Here is a 20,213-nt window from a genome sequence, read left to right as displayed (position 1 = left end):
GTCAAGTGTCAGGAGAAAAAAACATAATACAAAACAAATATAATGCTTAAATATATGTTGCTTTTTATTTGTTGCTTATGTATTCAACCTTGTGATATTTAAATATACATTACACCAGGCAGAATTGAAGTATTTTTATTTCAGTGCTGTATAAGGTGCTTGTTTTCTTCCTTGCAGTTTTGTTGTTCAGCAATAGCTTTGCATGATAATCAGGCTCATAAGATTCATTTAGACTTCAACATTAAAAAATTATCGATATAGTGACTAGTATACACTAACCGTTTAAAGTATACCATCACTGGGAGACATCACAACAGGAGAATTTCTACTTTTACAGCAAAGCCGAAATTTTTGACAATGTTTTATAGTGATCCACAGGGCCTTTTTACGTATGTGTGTTGTGTATGTGCAGCAGGCAGTTTTTGTGAGATAGCAGAATCTCAGCCTGTCATTGCACCTCTGCCTCTGCACCCTGTCCGCAGCTCGCCTCGCGCTCCGTGAGCTGACAGCTCCGCCGCGCATGCGCAGGGCGTCTCCACTGGCTCGCTCGGTGCTGAAGTTGGGCGGATGGACGGAAAACACGGCTGATGGAGATAAAACGGCAGCATGCAATCTCAACGCGTGATACCCCCGATATCCGCATAAACACGTGTAACGACACCCTTTTAGAAGATTGACATCTAGAACGAAAGGGGTAAGGCGACATACGCTCTTTAACGGTCTCGGAGGTCCCGCTAGCTCGCCAGCTAACGCGCTAGCCGTGCTTCTTTGCGCTGAGAAAATCAAAGAGCAGCTTTAATAGAATAAAGTGGCAGTTACATTTCGCCTGTGAAAAATAGAGCAGCTTTAGGGAACAGTTTTCCCATTACTTTCAATTGCACCGCGCTGTCGTGTGAGAGAAATTATTTAAGCTTTACCTGCGATGACTTTAGTAAAGATGCTGGCTGTGTCGCAAAACCTAGCGAGCTGCCTACCTAGACAGCATTATTGGGCATTATTCGAGCGGCTGAGATGCCCCAACAGCATTTATAACGCTCGCCGGCGTTTAGTGACTTCGTAGAGGCGTTTAAACCATCTTTAATGTTCCAACGATGCCTAAACATGCTGTCTAGGTAGGATCCTCGGTAGGTTTTGAAACACAGCCGCATTTGATTCCACAGACAGCCACTGCACCCGGGAATGAAGGCGAATAACGGGATGACAGCCGTCTATATCTGTATGTCACGGAACATTGTGTTATATTGTTATACTTTAGAAATTAAACTATGACTTTTTGTCCTAATGTACCTTTTATATTTACCTCTTTCATAGCCGACCATCTTCTCACGATTGACATTAAATTAAATATATTAAGTTTGTATATTATTTCTCGGACTTTCCAGTAATTATTTTTCCTGCATTCAGTTATTGATGAGAGTTTGCTTCCGGAGGAGGGCTGATTGCTCGACCATTCATCATCATACAAGTTGTGAAGTTCCTCCCATTCACTAGTGCTTCTGGGTTTACAATGCAGCTGGTTGTGTGAAACAATCTGTTTCATGTGGGGAACATTTCGGGTGTCAAAAAAAATGATTTGTCAGTAATTAATCCATTCATTAAAACCAAGCAGTAGTAACCTGCTCCACACAAATGAAATGCACAGATTTGTACATTTTTGTTTCACGATTGAACACTGAAATGAAAGCCAGTAAATCTGTATACTTTAATATACTTTCTATTACTGATATGCTTGGGTTTTTCACATTTTTCTGTGATAGATAATGTAAGATTAAGGTAGTACTGCAGTGTATTGTCTTGCAGAAATATTGACTTCTTGTCACTTGTCGATAAAGCCTATAGTTAAAACATAATCAAAATGTTTTTTTTTTTTTTTTTTTTTAAGTTTAAGGGTTATTGAGATTACAATAGTGTTACCAGTGTCAGATAATAAAGGAGGACATGTAATCTGCACATTATGAAATTATATTTATTTTTTGTTGTTATTAATTTTATGGGGACAATAGCACTGCAATGCAATCTTTGCTTTCCAAAATGTAATGTCTTATAATAAATCTTTCACTAGAGACTCAAATTTACTTGTTAACCAGTTGAGTTATCTAGTTTAATATTAACGAAAGAAAGGTTAATTAGCACTATTTGAATATTTTAATTAGCACTATTTGAATATTTTAATTAGCACTGTTTGTATATTTGATTAATTAGCTATTTGAAGTTTATCATAACATGCAACAATTCATTTTAAGTAGTGATGAAACGGAAGTAGCAATTGACGAGATCTTTTCAGACAGTACCATACCAGCAAGAAGTCTGTCATTTTCAGTGGAACACTCTTAAAAATAAAGGTTCTTGATTGGCATCAGTGGTTCTATGAAGAACCTTCAACATCCATGGAATCTTTCAAATGCAGAAAAGGTTCTTTATAGTCGAAAAAAGGTTCTTTAGATTTGTAAAATGTTCTTCAAAAAGGTTCTTTTAGGAACTGTTCACTGAAAGGTTATTTTGGGAACCAGAAATGGTTCTTCTATGGCATTACTGCAAAAACTCCCTTTTGGAAACTTTATTTTAAAGAGTGAAGGTCCAGTTATGACATGAACACATTATGCACGCTATGACGAAACATGACATATGCATGGATGAGTTGTTCACAATAAGATCTTTTAACATGCATTTAGAAATAGATAGGATGAATGCTTATGACTTTAAGGTTCTAATAAAAGTGTACATCCTTTTTGCTTCATTTTGTCAAACAGCACATTATTATTCTTGTGGCAAACACTAATTAAATTAGAATTAGATTATAAGAAGTCCAGAAGTAATCTGATTAGACTTTGAGTGCAGTCTTACAAATTTGAGTAATATAAATTGTAATCAGTTTCAGAAGCGATCTACCCAGCACTAACTGAGAATTACCATTAATCTTTTAGTTTGAAGTAAACTTAGTTTATTCATGCTTATTATAGCCCTAGATTAAAGCAGTTCTGATGTTTTCTTTCTGGTTTGATTTATTTCAGATGTCTTGTCCTGGATCATTTAGCCCTTGACTCAAGGAAAGGGTGTGCCTGCAAATACCAGGTGTTTGAAACCTACCTCCACCCACCTCCCGCATTCTCCATCAGGCATGATAAGAGAAGATACAAGAGGCTACATTTTGTTTTCCAGCACTCTGCCCGTCTCAACGTTTGACATTACAGTCATGATTTTCTTACCTGATCTTCGGATGGATTGCTGCTAATTTGCATGGTAAGTTGGGGGGGTCCTCTCCTAGAGTGATTGCAAGTGCATTGATGATGTGGAAAATCACAAGATGTGTTTGCCGAGCGTTGATGTGATGCTGTGCAGGGTGAGAAATGTGGGCGAAACAGGCCCCCGTGTGATTATCACATATATCGGAACCGCGGTGTGACATGTTTCTCAAGCTAGGCTTTGTGGGTAACGGCTCTTGGAGGCTTCTGTTGTGCAGCCAGCCATGGCCTATGCTATGCATCACTTGTTGCCCTGGAATGTGTATGGGGAAGTGCACAAGGGCGTATGAGACTTCCAGTGGGAGAACGGGGTTAGAGGCGGGACGACTGTAGCATCTGAGCATGCGCGCACGCAGAGTATTATGCATGTATACGCATGTATTTTAAGCGTGGAAGTGAGTTCTCAAATGCTTGTTAGAAATATACACAATTATAGAAAATTAATTTGAATTATATGTTATTTTGAATTTTAAAAATGCGTTCAGACTTTAAAAAGCATTTGTAATCTATTCAGCAATCATTACTGGAACAGAAAAACAATATTTCTTTGAAGATGAAAAGTGTGTGCATGTTTAAAATTGAACTTTTGCTTAGATATCTCAATATCTACACACACCAAAGGCTGAAGAATTATTATGTCCCAGACAGATTATCGTTGCATGTTGTTTCTCTGGAAAGCCCTTTTATTAACATAATTTTTTACATGGTTCTCTAGAATACTTGATTCTGATTGGTCAATTGTGTGCATTGTCCAGGGCAGTACTTTATACTAGCTGATAACTGATAACATTTAATTAAAGGGAAAGTTACCCCTAAAATAAAAATCCTGTCATCATTTACTCACCATCATGTTGTTACAAACCTATACGACTGACTTTCTTCTGTTGAACACAAAAGAAGATATTTTGAAGAATGTTTACAACTTTTAACATTTAACTTTTCAACATTTACTTGTATTGCATGGACAAAACCACTGAAAAATGTCTCATAATATCTTCTTTTATGATCCACGTAAGAAAGAAAAGACATGTTTGAAATAAATTATCACAGAATTTTTTTTGGTGAACTATCCCTTTAAATCAACGGAGACGCATACAAATACAATGAAATTCACTAAAAATATCTGAAAACAGAACATGTGAATTATCTGTGTCAAGACAGCAAAGGGGGGCAAAGTTTATATGAGTTATTGGCTGTTAATCCCAAAATAGCCAAATATTTTCTCATACATTTCGCCCTGACACTTTGTTTTTTAGCATAACATGTTATAAAATGATACGTGACTTCCTGTGAAATCAGACTGAGTCTGCTGTATAATTGTTTTTTCCTCAATACAACTTGTTTTACATATTGTTCAGAGTTGTTGGTCAATGCTATAGATGTGAACAAAGGGACTCCTCGGTGTGTTTTGCATCAGGATGCATGTTTTCCATTGCCTGGTACTGAATAACTGATGGTAATTATGTTTTGCATATTTGGTTTATGTGGCTCCATTAGGATAAACTCTCAAAGAGTGTTCACATTACATTCCAGACAAACTGAGCTTTCATCACCAGGTAGCAGGGCTGTTTATCACAACACTTTTTTTAAGTGTAAGGATGAATTTAGAGGTAAGGTCTTTGTTTAACTAAATATTCAGAGTATTCATATTTTGGCATATGCGATATCAGTAATATTAATAGTATGTAATGAGACCAGGAAAACAGTACACTGCTATTACCTTAGTACAAGCACTATACTAATACTAAATAGCAAACAATATGTTAACTTTCATATGCAGTGTGCTGTCTATATTTATTTTAGAGAGCAAATTTTGTGTAGCATATTTAATGCTGTTTTCTTACATAAAAATTGGCTGTTGTGAGCTTTTTGTCCTTCATCACAGCAATGCATTTCAATCAGCAGTGAACCTTTAAATTATGCACCACACGTTGTGACAAAAAGTCAGCCAACCAAATGCCCTGTGGCTATGTGGTTATGGGATATTTACCAATACCATACTGGGAACTGATAATTTGATATCGTCTGAGACCTCCAGCTTGTCCATTTAGTGCCGAGAATGTTTGTCCCTAAATATTTGGATCAGATGTCTAGGTGATATGATATGGTGTTTGTGCTGCCAAACCCTGCCAAAACATCAGTTTCCAGAAAGCTTTGTGCTAAAATTAACAAATTTGTTGAGGGCATGGTGTGAGGCATCATGTTTACCAGGGTTTCCCAAAGTGTTTTGTCACATTAATTATTTGCAGTTCACGCAAACAACTTGTTGAGCTTAAAGCAATTAATTGAATAGAGTAATGTTGCAAGTCCAATTCAAGTCCCATAAAGGCCACCAAACTCCTGAAGTCGTGCAGGGGTTAAATGGATAGTTAGCTGTGAAATGAAACATCTGTCATTATTTACCTTTATAGCTTTTGAAACCATTTAGACAGTCTGTTCTTCAGACAAACGTATCAAATGTCTGCAGAAGACTTGCTATACAGCGTATGTAGTGTTTATTAATACTTTTATCTAAATTATCTTTTATTTTTATCTTTTCAGTTTTTTTATTTTAAGTTTTAGTAGTTAAAAAAAAAAGTTGTATATTTTTATTATTTATCATTGTTATTATTATTATTATTATATTTAGCTTTAATTCAATTTTATTTCATTTTTAGTTTTAGTACCTTCAGTACCTTTAGTCTTTCTTCTGATATTTCGAAGAATGTTGGTAACCAAACAGTTGCTGGAAGCCAATAACTTGCATACTATTTTTTTTTCTCAATACAATGAAAGTCAATGGCTTCCAGCAACTGTTTGGTTACCAAATTCTTCAAGATATATTTTGTGTTCAACAGAAGAAAGAAATTGATACAGGTTTGGAACATCTTGAGGGTGACAGTAAGATATGAGTTTTTATTTTTGGGTGAATTATCTAAAATATTTTATCTAATATTTAGATATTTATACTAATGCTGTCAAACGATTAATCACATTCAAAATAAAAGTGTTTGTTTACGTAATATATGTATGTGTGCAGTGCATATTTATTATGTGCATGCATGTATATATTTCAGAAAAATAGGTTATGCTTATATATTAAATATATTTATTTATCATATAAATTATATAAATATAGACATGTAAATATTTTGTATTATGTATTTATATACATAATAAATATACACAGAACACACACATATATTATGCAAACAAAAACTTTTATTTTGGATGTGATTAATCGTAATTAATCGTTTGACAGCACTAATTTATACATTTTAATAATTACAGTATATATGTTATATAATTATAATATTTGTATAATATTATATTACAACTAGTATAATATTAATATTTCACTTGAGAATTAATTTTAATTAACAAAAATAATTGTTAATGGTTTAATTTACACACACACACACACACACACACACATCATATGTTTTAATCAGTTATCAGTGATCAAAATCACATATGACAAAATTATCTTTTGAATTACTTTGCTCATGTGTATGCAAGTCAGGTGCTTCCATAATACTGAGACCATATGGTCACTATTAAGAAAGCTGTCAAACAGAATAATCACCCATGTATTTCAAAGACATGTTAATGGTATGGTGATGGATCACGAGTGGAGCATAGCTCACAGTAACAACACTTGCTTATTTTCTTTCCTGGTAGAGTGCTTCTTGGAAACACATGCAATGCAATTACAATTTTTGTGGTGAGGATCTATGCTGTGATGTTGTTTTTAACAAGCCAGTGATATTGGGAACCAAACATGGAAGAATTTATTGAAAACCATTTTATTTCACGTCTCTGCTCTCTGGTTGCCTGAGTACAGGTAAAAATGTTGATTTGCACAGAAATTTATCCATACTTGGTGCCAAGCCTCCAATGTAAAGACATTATGAAATCTAAAATTAGAATTTGGTGGCTCTATGTCTGTTTATGTACTAGGAAGCTTCTAAATGTTGACAAAAATCCCTTTTTTTATTATTAATTTTTTTTATTAATTTTTTTTTACAGTAAAACGGACCTAAATATCGATAACTCATTTAGACTCTAAAACATTTTTTCCTTGACATTGTACCTTATCTATTTATCTAATTAGATTTCCCTAGAATAACCTATTAGGAATGAGTCATATGGTTTTATTTAATTTATTTGAAGAAACAGTAAGCGACAGCCATTGCATTTTTACAAACCATTTACTTCCTAAAAGGTAAACTGTTGCATTTGCTCATGTGTTAGAACATGTGAGATCCCACACTACTACTGCCTGTGTGTGTTCAGGGCTGGGGGAGTGAACGCTTCAGCCACACCAGTATATCTCTCTTACACCCTCCTACAGCTCAAACTAATTTAGCATCTTGCCAGAGGAATGAATGTGTAGTCTGAAGAGGGGATTTCTTAACTTTCTGTCTGCCTCTCAGTCTCTACAGACACGCTCTCATGTTCATTCTTGTAGATTTCAGCTGAATAAGCATCCGACAGTAGAGTAGGAAACAGTCCAACAAGCTCAGTTACTGAGCATCCTTATGATCGTTTCCATTGGAAAATCTACCATAAATCTCTCCCTGGAATTTGCAAATAATTAATCATCTCTTTCGGCCTTACTTTAGATTTAGAAACATATGTAGTTAACAAGACTCTTCAGCTAACACAGTTCCCAAGCCCCCACTGCTTTGTTTCTAATCAGATATGTCTGTCCACAGCCTCAGAGTGTGAGTGGAGTTGAAATGAGGAAAAGGCAGCAGGGACGCATTGAAGGACCCCCACAGGCGCCTGGTCACCCGAGGCCCAACACCTGCTGTCTGTGTTGGTGTGGATGCTGCAAATGCCTCTGGTACATCCCATCCTTCATTATGTTCTGCTGTAAAGATGTACTTGCATGGTAGCTATTTGCTTAACAATGAGTTTTACATTGAGCAGCACACAGTCCTTTTAAGTATTTTATCACCATTAGCGGCCTCAGGTTGGTAGGGGCCAGACGGACACTGACACAAACACAAAACACAGGAATCACGGTGTTCATGTGTTTCTTTTTATGACAGCAGTCAATATAACAACTGAACAATTATTTTTCCCAAATTCAGTTTTATTTTTTTCCAAATTCCATTTTTTCCGTTTTAATTTTTCTGGACTCCTTTTTAATGGTTAAACAAACTTTTTAAACAACAAGCATTAATTAAAATCATGAAATTTAAACAATTTAACATAAATTTATTAAAAGTTTAACAAAAATTACGTTACGTAAAAATTATGTTTAGGGCCCTATGAAATGTTTTATATTTTCCAACTTTATGTTTTATTGTTACCAAATTCTATGTTTTAGCATGTCTCACTATTTGAAAACATAAAAACACGTTTCATTTATTTTTACAATAGCCTTATGATTTTTTTGTATTTTTACAATTTGCGAATTGTATTTTTACAATTTAAAATAACTTTTCTGATGATATGAGATGATTACGAAATAAAAACTGTTTTTGAATGACAAAAACAATGATGAAATTGTTATTGACATTTTCGTCAATGAATAAAAAGGACACGACAGATTTTAGGGAGGGACGACAGAGATTTCGCACATTTCAACTGTAAAGATCTTACGTTTTTATACACTTGCTGCACAGCTCATAAAACGTAAAATAAATATCAGCATCTAGGAGTAAGAGAAGAGCAGACATATGGATAAATTTGAAAAGCTTGACGACGCAAAAGAGTGCTTCATTCGGTCCGGTTTTCTGAGCCGAATCCCGCACACAGAAAAGCGCCTCAAACAGAGCATGACTACTGAATTCAGTTCGCTTTCGCGTTTAAACAGAAATAGACACAAAAAGATCTAAAATTTTCCGTTTGGATGAGTATTCACGTAAACAAACCCAGTTATGTCTTAAGTGAGTGTAAACTGTTGGGAGAATATCACCAGTGTATTGAATCCGTGCAGTCAGTTTTAAAGCGACAGCAGCCTAATTTATTGTTGTCTTTGTCCTTATTGTTAATGAATCAACAAGAGAAAGAGAGGAAATCACTAATTAGTAGCTCTAACAAGGATTCATCTAAATTTAATTTATATAAATAAATATGTCTGGTTAAAAGAATGAAGGATTTTGTATGCAAGTAGTTATAAAGAATGCATATTATAGGCCCTATAACCGTTGGCATTTCAATGAAAAGAGGACCATGTTCTTGTTTCTTTATGAGAAGTGGTTTTATTTAACGTAGTGTCTATTTACACTTAGTGCAAATAGCCCGTCTTGTTGGGAGAGGCTATTACACTAACTCCACCACCAACGTGTGATTGGGATAGTCAACATTATAAAAAATGCCTATGAATTATCAGCTCCATTGGTGCAGATGGTAAAGCTTGTGCCGTGGTCTTTTTGACGCGATCGACACAGGTTTGAACCCGCCTTTTGCCAAACATTTTTTTCTCCCTTTTCAAATCTAATATCACATCATTAAGGCATTTATTTTCAATAAAAATTAAAAAGTAAAAAAAAAAAGTATTGGGTAGGTGTAGGGATGGCTTTATTGTACCAATAAGGTGGCATCCATTTAATAATTTGGAATTAAAATGATAATTTACACTCAATACGTTATTATTGCATACTGTATTATAATATAATACAATACTGAAGTGCAGATAATTGCCACTATTTGCAACAAGTAGTATAAATAGCAGAAAATTCTGCTATTTTAACATAGTGTAAATAACATATATTGCTATTTGCCTTTAGTGTATATAGCATTTATCACTAAGAAAATATGATATTTTCATTTAGTGTAAATAGCATCTATCGCTAAGAAAATATGATATTTTCATTTAGTGTAAATAGCATCTATCGCTAAGAAAATATGATATTTTCATTTAGTGTAAATAGCATCTATCGCTAAGAAAATATGATATTTTCACAGTGTAAATAGCATCTATTGCTATTTGCACTTAGTCTAAATAGCCTCTATAGCTATTTACAAATAGCAAATGCAAATAGTCGCTGCCTTTATTTAATTTTGAGAAAATGTTGTGTCACAGTTAAATCTGTGTCTGTATTGCTTGTTGAAACCTCAATATCATTCATATTACCAGGTTAATCAATGTTTTCTCTGGGAACATATGAGTTTGGAAATTTTAGAGAAATGCTTAATAAACGCATTACACTGTAACTAAACCCATTAGATTTGAGTAGATCCTACAGTAGATTTAGTCGACTAAAGTCTTATGATATTTGGTCGTCTAAAACTAGACTAAGACTAAAGGCCATTGCACACTGAGTCTGAAATTTTTGTCCAAAATTTTCGCACGTTAAAAAATAAATACGACCTTTCGTTGTGTCAATCACGTTTACACACTGCCTCCGAAACTTTTGTCTGTCATAAGAAAATTTGGATCAGGCGTTTTCGCATCCTTAGCATGCATTTTGATAGGAAAGGATGATTTCTGACTCAGTGTGCAAGGACCTTTAAACTGATGACTAAAATATGACTAAAATTAAATGGTATTTTAGTCCAAAGACTATGACTAAAACTAAATCAAAATTTGCTGTCAAAATGAACACTGGTGATGGCAAATCAGAATTTTCAGCAGCCATTACTACAGGTTTCAGTGTCACATGATCCTTCAGAAATCATTCTAATATTGCTGATTTGCATTTCTTATTATTATTGGTGTGGAAAACATTTGTGCTGCTTAATATTTTTGTGGAAACGGCGATACATTTTTTTCAGAATTCTTACATTTATTTAAAACTTTTATTGGAAATAGTAATCTTTTGTAACATCATAAATTTCTTGCTGTCACTTTTGATCAATTGAATGCATCCTTGCATAGTAAATGTATCATTTTTTTTGTTTTAATTATTTGTTATAATTTATGAATTATTTTATTAATTTTTTTTTTAATCTTACTGATCTCAAACTTTTGAAGCATATTGTATTTGCAACATTTTTTGGACTCACTCTTACTTTGAGCTGGTGTTGCCATTTTCATTCCATGCTTTTAGTCTTTTGTGGCATGAGTTTTAACTAACAAAACCTAGTTTTATCATTGGATTTTATGAATTCTGTGGTGTTTCATAGTATTATTTGGTTAGTCTCACTTTAAAACAGTCCATCCTGTTTGGTGAAATTACAGAAATTTGTATGAAAATATAAAAATTTTGCAGGGAGCTTAATTGACAGGCGATCTGACCAATCAGAACGTGGATATTATGTGCCGTGTTGCTATCCGCCAACTTGTCTGACAGCTATGGCCCGTCTCCATAGAAATCCATGTTAGAACGAGGTAAAAAATATAAAAATGTACACAGCTGCTGTTGATGGATGCCACAGTAATGGCAATAAGCTAAGGAATCCCTTTAAAGTACTTCTTCTGCATACCAGAAAATCTGTCATGTCTGGCACTGTATGCATGGCTTGCAGCGCTCAAGTTAAAATATTGAGTGAAAAATAATAAAATATGTTAAAATGTGCACTCTTATCATTCTGTGGACAAAATCCCATGAACTTTGCCCCAGTTGGGGGAGCTATATATGCGCGCTCATCTGTTTTCAGTGCAGCTAACCTCGCGTCGCTTCATCTCATCTTCCCAATCATTAAACTATGACAGGTCCTTTACTGCAAAAAGACGGTCATTGTGTCACTGTAAAGTGATGAAACAATGGCGCCATGTGCTTTTTTAAACCATTTTCATAGGTTTCACTTTATATTATTGGCTCGGAAAATATGTAAATGTGACTAGAAACATCAGAGACAACGGAAATGTAAAGCACCGTTCCAGTCGGGCGAGACTTTCGCATTCAGAAAAAGGTGGATTAGATTGTGTTTTATTAACATCTACACCTAATGCAAAAACAGTAATTATTGTTGTACAGTGTTCAAGTTTCAAGTTTATTTGTATAGCGCTTTATACGATACAAATCGTTGCAAAGCAGCTCTACAGGAAATTAAGTTTCCACAATATATTTATATATTGCAGAACCTTAATATATTTAACTTATGGCAAAATTTGGTAATTCTGTATGTTGTCTGAGCGTTGGCATCCTCTGAGGTCCTCTGAGGGGTTGGCATTATCTTTTCTCAGGTGTTCGGTCATCTCAGATCATTTAAGGTTTGGATCCAGACTGAAGCCTCTGTAATTCCTAGTTACCACAGGATGTTAATCCCGTGACAGAAACAGAGAAACAAATAGAGACATAATTAGCGTCGCTGCTGTTCCATCTAAGCAAAAATGATTTATTCAACCCAAGCTAAAGAATAATAATAATGTACATTTGATCAGATATAACTGCAGTACAAGATTATAAAATGCATTATGTGAATGCTTGGCTAAAGAGATGTGTCTTTAATCTAGATTTAAACAGATACGAGTGTGTCTGAACCCCGAACGTTATCAGGAAGGCTATTCCAGAGTTTGGGAGCCAAATGTGAAAAAGCTCTACCTCCTTTAGTGGACTTTGCTATCCTAGGTACTACCAAAAGTCCAGAGTTTTGTGACCTTAGGGAGCGGGTTGGATTGTAGCGTGGTAGAAGACAAGTTAGGTACGCTGGAGCTAAACCATTTAGGGCCTTATAGGCAAGTAATAATATTTTGTAAATGATACGGAACTTAACAGGTAGCCAGTGCAGAGACTGTAAAATTGGGGTAATATGATCATATTTTCTTGACCTGGTAAGAACTCTAGCCGCTGCATTTTGGACTATCTGTAGCTTGTTTATTGAAGATGCAGGACAACCACCTAGCAGTGCATTACAATAGTCCAGTCTAGAGGTCATGAATGCATGAACTAGCTTTTCTGCATCAGAAACAGGTAGCATGTTTCGAAGCTTGGCAATGTTTCTAAGATGGAAGAATGCTGTTTTTGTAACATGGGAAATACGATTTTCAAAGGACAAGTTGCTGTCTAATATAACACCCAGATTTTTGACTTTAGAGGACGTAACAGTGCATCCGTCTAGTTGTAAATTGTAATCCAAGAGATTCTGTGTAATGTTTTTTGGTCCAATAAGTAATATCTCTGTCTTATCTGAATTTAATAGGAGGAAATAATTGGTCATCCAATCTTTTAAATTTTTTACACAATCTATTAGCTTAGTTTAGAAGTTCCATCTGGTCTTGTTGAGATATATAGTTGAGTATCATCAGCATAACAATGAAAACTAATCCCGTATTTTCTAATAATATTACCAAGAGGCAACATGTATATTGAAAATAGCAGAGGACCTAGGACAGATCCTTGTGGTACTCTATACTTTACTGGTGATAATTGAGATGACTCCCCATTTAAATGAACAAAGTGGTAGCGATCGGACAGGTAGGATCTAAACCATCTTAAAGCCTGCCCTTGAATATCAGTATAGTTTTGTAATCGATCTATGAGTATGTCATGGTCTATAGTGTCGAACTCAGCACTAAGATCAAGTAATAGTAGCAATGAGAAGCAGCCGTGGTCTGAAGCAAGAAGCAAGTCATTAGTAATTTTAACAAGTGCAGTTTCTGTACTATGGTGAGGCCTGAAACCTGACTGAAATTCTTCATAGAGATAATTTTTTTGCAAGAAGGAGCACAATTGAGCAGACACAACTTTTTCTAAAATTTTAGACATAAACGGAAGATTTGAAATGGGTCTGTAATTTGCCAGTTCATTAGAATCTAGTTGTGGTTTCTTAATAAGAGGCTTAATAACCGCCAGCTTCAATGGTTTTGGGACGTGACCTATAGATAACGATGAGTTAATAATATTGAGAAGCGATTCTTCTGCTACAGGTAACAACTCTTTCAGTAGTTTAGTGGGTACAGGATCTAATAAACATGTTGTTGGTTTAGATGCACTGATAAGTTTATTTAGCTCTTCCTGTCCTATAGTTGTAAAGCACTGCAGTTTTTCTTTGTGTGCGATGAATGAAGTGTGAGAAAGATTACGCTATATTGATGTACGCATGCCCAGTAGTGATGCGCGGGTCGGGTATTTTTCCAACCCGCGGGTCCCGCTTTTATGAAATTATTTGGCCCGCCCCAGCTCGCCCCGCACCACTGTATATATTTTTACAACCCACCCCGCCCAGTACCCGCGTAAATATGTAAATTCCCGACCTCAATTTCTCCCGCACCTCGTCTTCCATATTCACTTTTATTTCTTTGTTTTTGTTGTGACTGGCAGCGGTAGCTGCTTGGCGCTTTCGTGACTTGTCAAGTGACGTAACCTTATCAAAGAACTTAATAAAACATGAAAATAGATATTCCCAAATATTTAATATAGGCTATAGGGAATTGCACGCAACATACATGGATTTTTTTTTTTTTTTTTTTAATGACCCGCCCCAACCCGCCCCGCAAATAAAGTGACAATTTCTTTACCCAACCCGACCCGCGGGTTACCCGCGGGGTCCGCGGGTTACGAGACGACCCGCGCATCACTAATGCCCAGTAGCCGCAGCTGTATCCCTAGCCTTAACCACAAATCAGACAGGAGAGGAGATTAACTTCGATGGACTTAAACTTGAAAAATGGTGTTCCGCAATTGAAATAAAATACGTTCTGATGTTTATTCATGTTTATTTCATGCTTTAAGTACATATGAAAAGGTGATCGGTTCACCTGTTTGAACGGAGGCGATACAGTGTTCTGACACATTAAAGAGCCACAAAATGGTATTTATTGTTTGAATTTCTTTAAAAATAACAATTTGAAAGCTGAGAGTCCTGAGACCTTGTTTCATACCAGAAGTAACCTGCTGTGTTTTGTCTGTTGGTGCATTGTCAGTTTCCTCTTTGCTCCGCGATGTATGTTTCACTGCGTGAGAACATGTGTAGTGTGAGAGCAGCAATGTTTGTCAGAGATAGCAACAGTAACTAAGGGTGGGCGGGTCTTTGGGAAGAAAATAACCTCCCTTTATTCACCCATTTTAATTGTAATCTTAATTTTTTAATTTTATATTATTTTAGTTAATTGTATCTATACAAACATACATGTAATTTTTTTTTTATTAGAAACTAATTCTGGCTGTTTTTACTCTAAATAAAATCGCAATAATAATAATAATAATAATAATAAATCGCAAGAATAAGTGTTCCTTAAAGAGTTAAATTAGCCTGTGAAAAGATGGGGGAAAAAAAGCAGTTGGAGTCTGAGGCTGGGCCATTGAACAAAGAAAGATTGTAAAGGCCATAGCACAGCTTGCAGGGGGACTATAAATAACATGCATGAATACAAATATTGCATGAAATAAAGAAAACATTGAGGAGGCAGTACAAACCCTACTCTGTAACCTCGGGTTTCCACAGCCATCCCCCCTCTACACACAGCCATTATCTGCTCAGTAAATGGCTATTTCTGTCCCACATCACATGCAAAACAGCTGTGTAGTACATTGTAGTGAGTGGGGCGGTGCCGAGAGTTGTGGGAACGGAGCGAGGCCGGTGGAGTTGATGATAATGAGCGACACCTGCGCCACTCACCGGTCTCGAGTCCCACGGAGGAGCTCTGGAAGGATAAAAGGAGGAGTGACGACAGTGGAAGACGAGAGAGGACCAGGCCTGGACTTTATTTTGTGTTTTGTGTGCGGCAGTCGTCCGTGAGGGGCTGCCGCTTTACTTTTGTGTTTGTTTATTTTGGTTATTAAATTCTTAAATGTTTGCCGGTTCCCGCCTCCTTCTTCCCGATCTACGAACTGTGTTACATGTTATATATTTAGATATATAGCCCATGGCTAACAAACCCAATTATACTTGCTCTACAGAGACTTGGATTGAGAACCACAGTGGATGTTCACCTGTAATTTGTAGCTTAGTTTTAAGAAAAGCTGTTTTTGGACTAGAGGAGTAATTCTAGTTAGACTTGTGTTGTAAGTGTGTGTGTTTTTTTTTATTTTTCAAACTGGGGGCCAGAAGTGAGTGAGAGAAACATTTGAGAGTGTAAGAAAAGTAAGAAAAACATAGTTTGGTGGCTATTATTATTACATTTCAAATTGTGCAGTAAATTACAGTATAAATTGCCCTGGGTTTGTAATTTTTTGTATAGATTTAATATTTTATACAAGGGAAAAAATTTGCAGGCTTAGAAACTACAGTATGTTCACTCAAAAATTGTTAGTGGATTTGACAAATAATTACAAAGAAATGGCAACACGTTGAAATAAATGAGAAATTGTAACATAGAAAGACTGAAATCTAATTTTCTTATATTTACAACTTTGAAAAATTATTTTTACAGTGTATTTGGGCCATTAAAAAAAGTTTAAAAACCACCGGTAAAGGTGTTTGCATGGTACATCATCTATTATTTCAAAATGAAATATTGTTTTTTGTACATGACCCTTCAAACACCCGAGTGGCTGTGTACTTTAATAGCAGCTGTTAGTCTCTAGTTTCAACATAACTGTATAACCTTGCATGATAATCAACTCAACATGTTTCAAATGCCACAGAGACTTTGCTGTGTCTAACACTTCTCTTCTCACCCTAGGAATGAAGACAGAAGGGAACGTTCAGAGAGGCAAACATGTACAAAGATGGATAGCATAGAAACAACAGAAGAACAGTGAGTTGTTAGAAACATCTATTATTGTTCAGGAAGCTGTTTAATGCTTTTTTTATTAAAGCTTGTGTTCATAACTCTCCAATGTCCCGTTAAAAGGAAGACCTTTTCCTTGAAATTGAACTGCAGGCTTGTTAACCCTCTTACAATGAGTGAAATCATCTAAAAATCTCACGCAGTTTCTTTAAAGTCTATTTCATTTCAAATCAAATCAAGTGCCTTTTAATACCATTTACGTACAGTTTATTTACTGACAGCTGGAGTAAAGTTATTTTATATGGGTAGTTCCTGCATTTTTCATTGTCTCCCATTTGAAGGCATCCTACACTGGATGAGGTGATTGCCTGGTCACGGAGCTTTGAGATGATGATGCGCTCTCCAGAGGGGAGGGGTGTTTTCCGGGAGTTCTTGCGGTCTGAGTACAGCGAAGAAAACCTGATGTTCTGGATCACCTGTGAGGAACTGAAGAAAGAAACCAACCCATCAGCTATCGATGAAAAGGCCAGGATCATTTATGAAGACTACGTCTCCATTCTTTCGCCAAAAGAGGTTAGGGTGTATACAAATAAACAATGCTGTCTGTGACTGCAATATATGTAAAATAAATATTCAGATATTCAGATATTTATTTTAATTTCAACAAAACAAAAGATATTTTCAAGTATTTTTTTGTGCATGGGCACAAATGGTTTTTTGCCATTTTAAAAATGTGATTTTGTTTACTGGTATTTATGGGTATGGGTGTTTTTTTACATATACAGCTCGAAATTATCACGTCTGTTCTGCTGAGCTCACAATTTGTTTCTTGCTATTTTTTGCATTTTTTATACAAAATAATATTTTCTGTGCAATATTTCACACAAAGATGAATTCAATTCAATTCAAGTTTATTTGTATACTGCTTTTCATGATACAAATCGTTGCAAAGCAGCTTTACAAAAGTTTCTACAATACATTTAGTAGTAGTTTAACAGTGGTGACTATGTCAAGCTGATGTACATATGGCAGAAATGTACGGTAAAATCAGTTAATGACGTAATCAACATTGCTATTAATAACACTATTAACAGCAATGATTATAAGTTGGAATCAAACTTCTAGCAAAATTTGGTAGTTCTGTATGTTGTTTCAGGGTTGGCAGATTATGATTGTTCATTTTTATATATATATATATATATATATATATATATATATATATATAAAAAACACATAAAAATAATTTGAGTTTTTTTTAATGCCAATTCACAATTTTAAGAGTGATTTCTATTCATGGGTATATAAGGGTGTGCTTTTTATATGTACAGTCTGATGAAAAGCATGCATCTTGAAACATCACATCTGAGCTTTTTGCATGATTTTCTGAGAAAAAAAAAAAAAAGACATTAAATTATAATTTTTTATACACAATATTTCACACAAAGCTAAATAATAATAGTTGTTCTTAAAAAAGTGCAATTTTATACACAAAACTTCTATGAATGTGCAGTTAGGCTTTTTTAACCATATTTAAATATATATTATATATTAAATATATATATATATTAAAAAGTATTTTTCTTTGCCATATTTAAAATATGGACCTAGTCTCTAAATTAAAGAATATTAATGAATCACAATATAATATGGTAAAATATTTCACACACAATGTTTAAATATAAGCAATGTTTTATAATCTTTAGGGAAAGTTGTTGATCTGTACATTTGTTGTCGGCCGGCAGGTCAGCTTGGATTCACGGGTGAGGGAAGGCATCAACCAAAGCCTGGCAGAACCCAGCAGTACGATGTATGAGGAGGCCCAGCTTCAGATCTACACCCTCATGCACAGAGACTCCTTCCCCCGATTTCTCAGCTCATCTGTTTATAGGGATCTCCTTAACAGCAAGAGGGCCTGCTTAGACACCTAGGTTTCAGCAAGAACATTTTTGACGAAAAAGCCCCAAGGTGCCACTTTCAAAAGGTGTGATGTTTCTTATTTCAGGAGTGAGTAGTTAAGCAATTCTGAGCATCCACTAGTGACCCTGAAGTTCAGTTCTGTTTAAGTGCCAATATGAGCTGCTCAGGCAACTGTGACACAGAAAAAAAAAACGTGTAGGAAATCTGATCGATCCATACTTCCTGGTCTCAACTTATTTGTCTTTTTCATTCACCTGTTTTGTCTTTTTTGACTCCTCAAATCTCCTCTCTCTTCCTGTTTACCTCACTTGTTCTCTTACTCTCTCTCTGTATTCTTTCTACCTGATCCTTTCCATCTTTTATGCCTCGTATATCTGAGGACAGCTGAATAATGTTATTATTATTATTTTTTAAAGAAAATAAAAAAACAACAGATAAGCGGTAGATGTTAAGATAGAAAACCTTTGCATGATACAAGGTTATGGAATTTACTCCAGTTTGACACTTAAGCCCTGGACTACAATGTTTTGTTTTGTTTTTTTTTTTATAAAAAAAAAATCTTTTTCAAATGCTGTCATGGGGAGAGAACACTGTAAAGCTCTCGTACGCGAAGGGAAAATTAGCTGTGCCAATTGTTTTGTAAAAGAGAAGCTGGGAAGGGTAACCGCCGTCTTGCCGTCCAAACTCTTTCTTTGCGTGTCGACAGTTCTTTAACTGGGAAACATAAGGGCTAGCTAGTGTTGTGATTGGGCAGCTAAATGAATCATGAACATTTCTTTCTCTCTGCAAAGATCACAATGCCTCGACACTGAGTAAGGGCACAAAAGCTGCTGATGCTGGTGACGACACAGTTTATTGTGTGAGTCCTCCTAGCCCCTCCCAGTCCGTTACTAACAGAGAGAAGCACAGGTACTGTATGTCATGGGCTGTAAGCTTCGCTGGATTGAGCAAGAATTGCTTGAAAATCACTCACCAACATTCTGGAGGTTCTTAAAAGAGCTTCGAATTGTCTTACACATTAAAGAAATGTATTTTATTAAACAAAAGTGTAGTGAACATTATGCCTTGTTTTTGAGAGTTACACTAGGTCTATTTAAAATAACTGTGATCGCTGAGACCTGCTCGATGAGGTGGTGCGACGGAGTCGGATCCATCAGGGAAACTTTTCTCTGCCTCTGAGTCCAAATGTTCGTTTTTGCGACTTGAAACGAGGAGCGGTCATTTTCACAGCTCGGAAAACCGCAGGTTATCGAAAACAAAAACAAAAAACAAAAAATGAAAGCAAGTCAGTCTTTTTTATAATACTTTTATCCAGCATGCGTTTCTTCTGTTGTGTCATGTACACATTGCAATACTCAACCCAGATATGATGTGAACCTCTGCGGGAAGCATCACGTTGAAGATGATACTTATAAATGATGATTTCCTTTCGAGGTTTAGACGCGTGTCCCTTGTTGGATTCAAACTTGAATGTTGCTGTTCAAGTTTCTAGACATTTATGTGCTATTGCAATCGCAACAGCCAGTGCATGAGAACACGATATTTAAAATACTGGTGTGTTA

General features: G+C 35.5%; 1 protein-coding gene across 1 annotated transcript; it reads left to right on the top strand.

Moving 5' to 3' along the window:
- Positions 1–507: 507 nt before the first annotated feature.
- Positions 508–19,903, top strand: LOC306884368 (regulator of G-protein signaling 17-like). Its single transcript, XM_079440163.1, has 6 exons — positions 508–694; positions 3,012–3,240; positions 7,940–8,070; positions 16,687–16,761; positions 17,076–17,307; positions 18,477–19,903. The coding sequence occupies exons 2-6, from the start codon at positions 3,238–3,240 to the stop codon at positions 18,660–18,662; spliced, it is 627 nt and encodes a 208-aa protein (XP_079296289.1). The 5' UTR covers positions 508–694; positions 3,012–3,237; the 3' UTR covers positions 18,663–19,903.
- Positions 19,904–20,213: the final 310 nt, after the last annotated feature.

Source organism: Barbus barbus (genome assembly GCF_936440315.1).
Source record: "Barbus barbus genome assembly, chromosome: 18".
NCBI classification, from domain to species: domain Eukaryota; kingdom Metazoa; phylum Chordata; class Actinopteri; order Cypriniformes; family Cyprinidae; genus Barbus; species Barbus barbus.
This window is presented reverse-complemented; position numbering and strand designations above follow the sequence as displayed.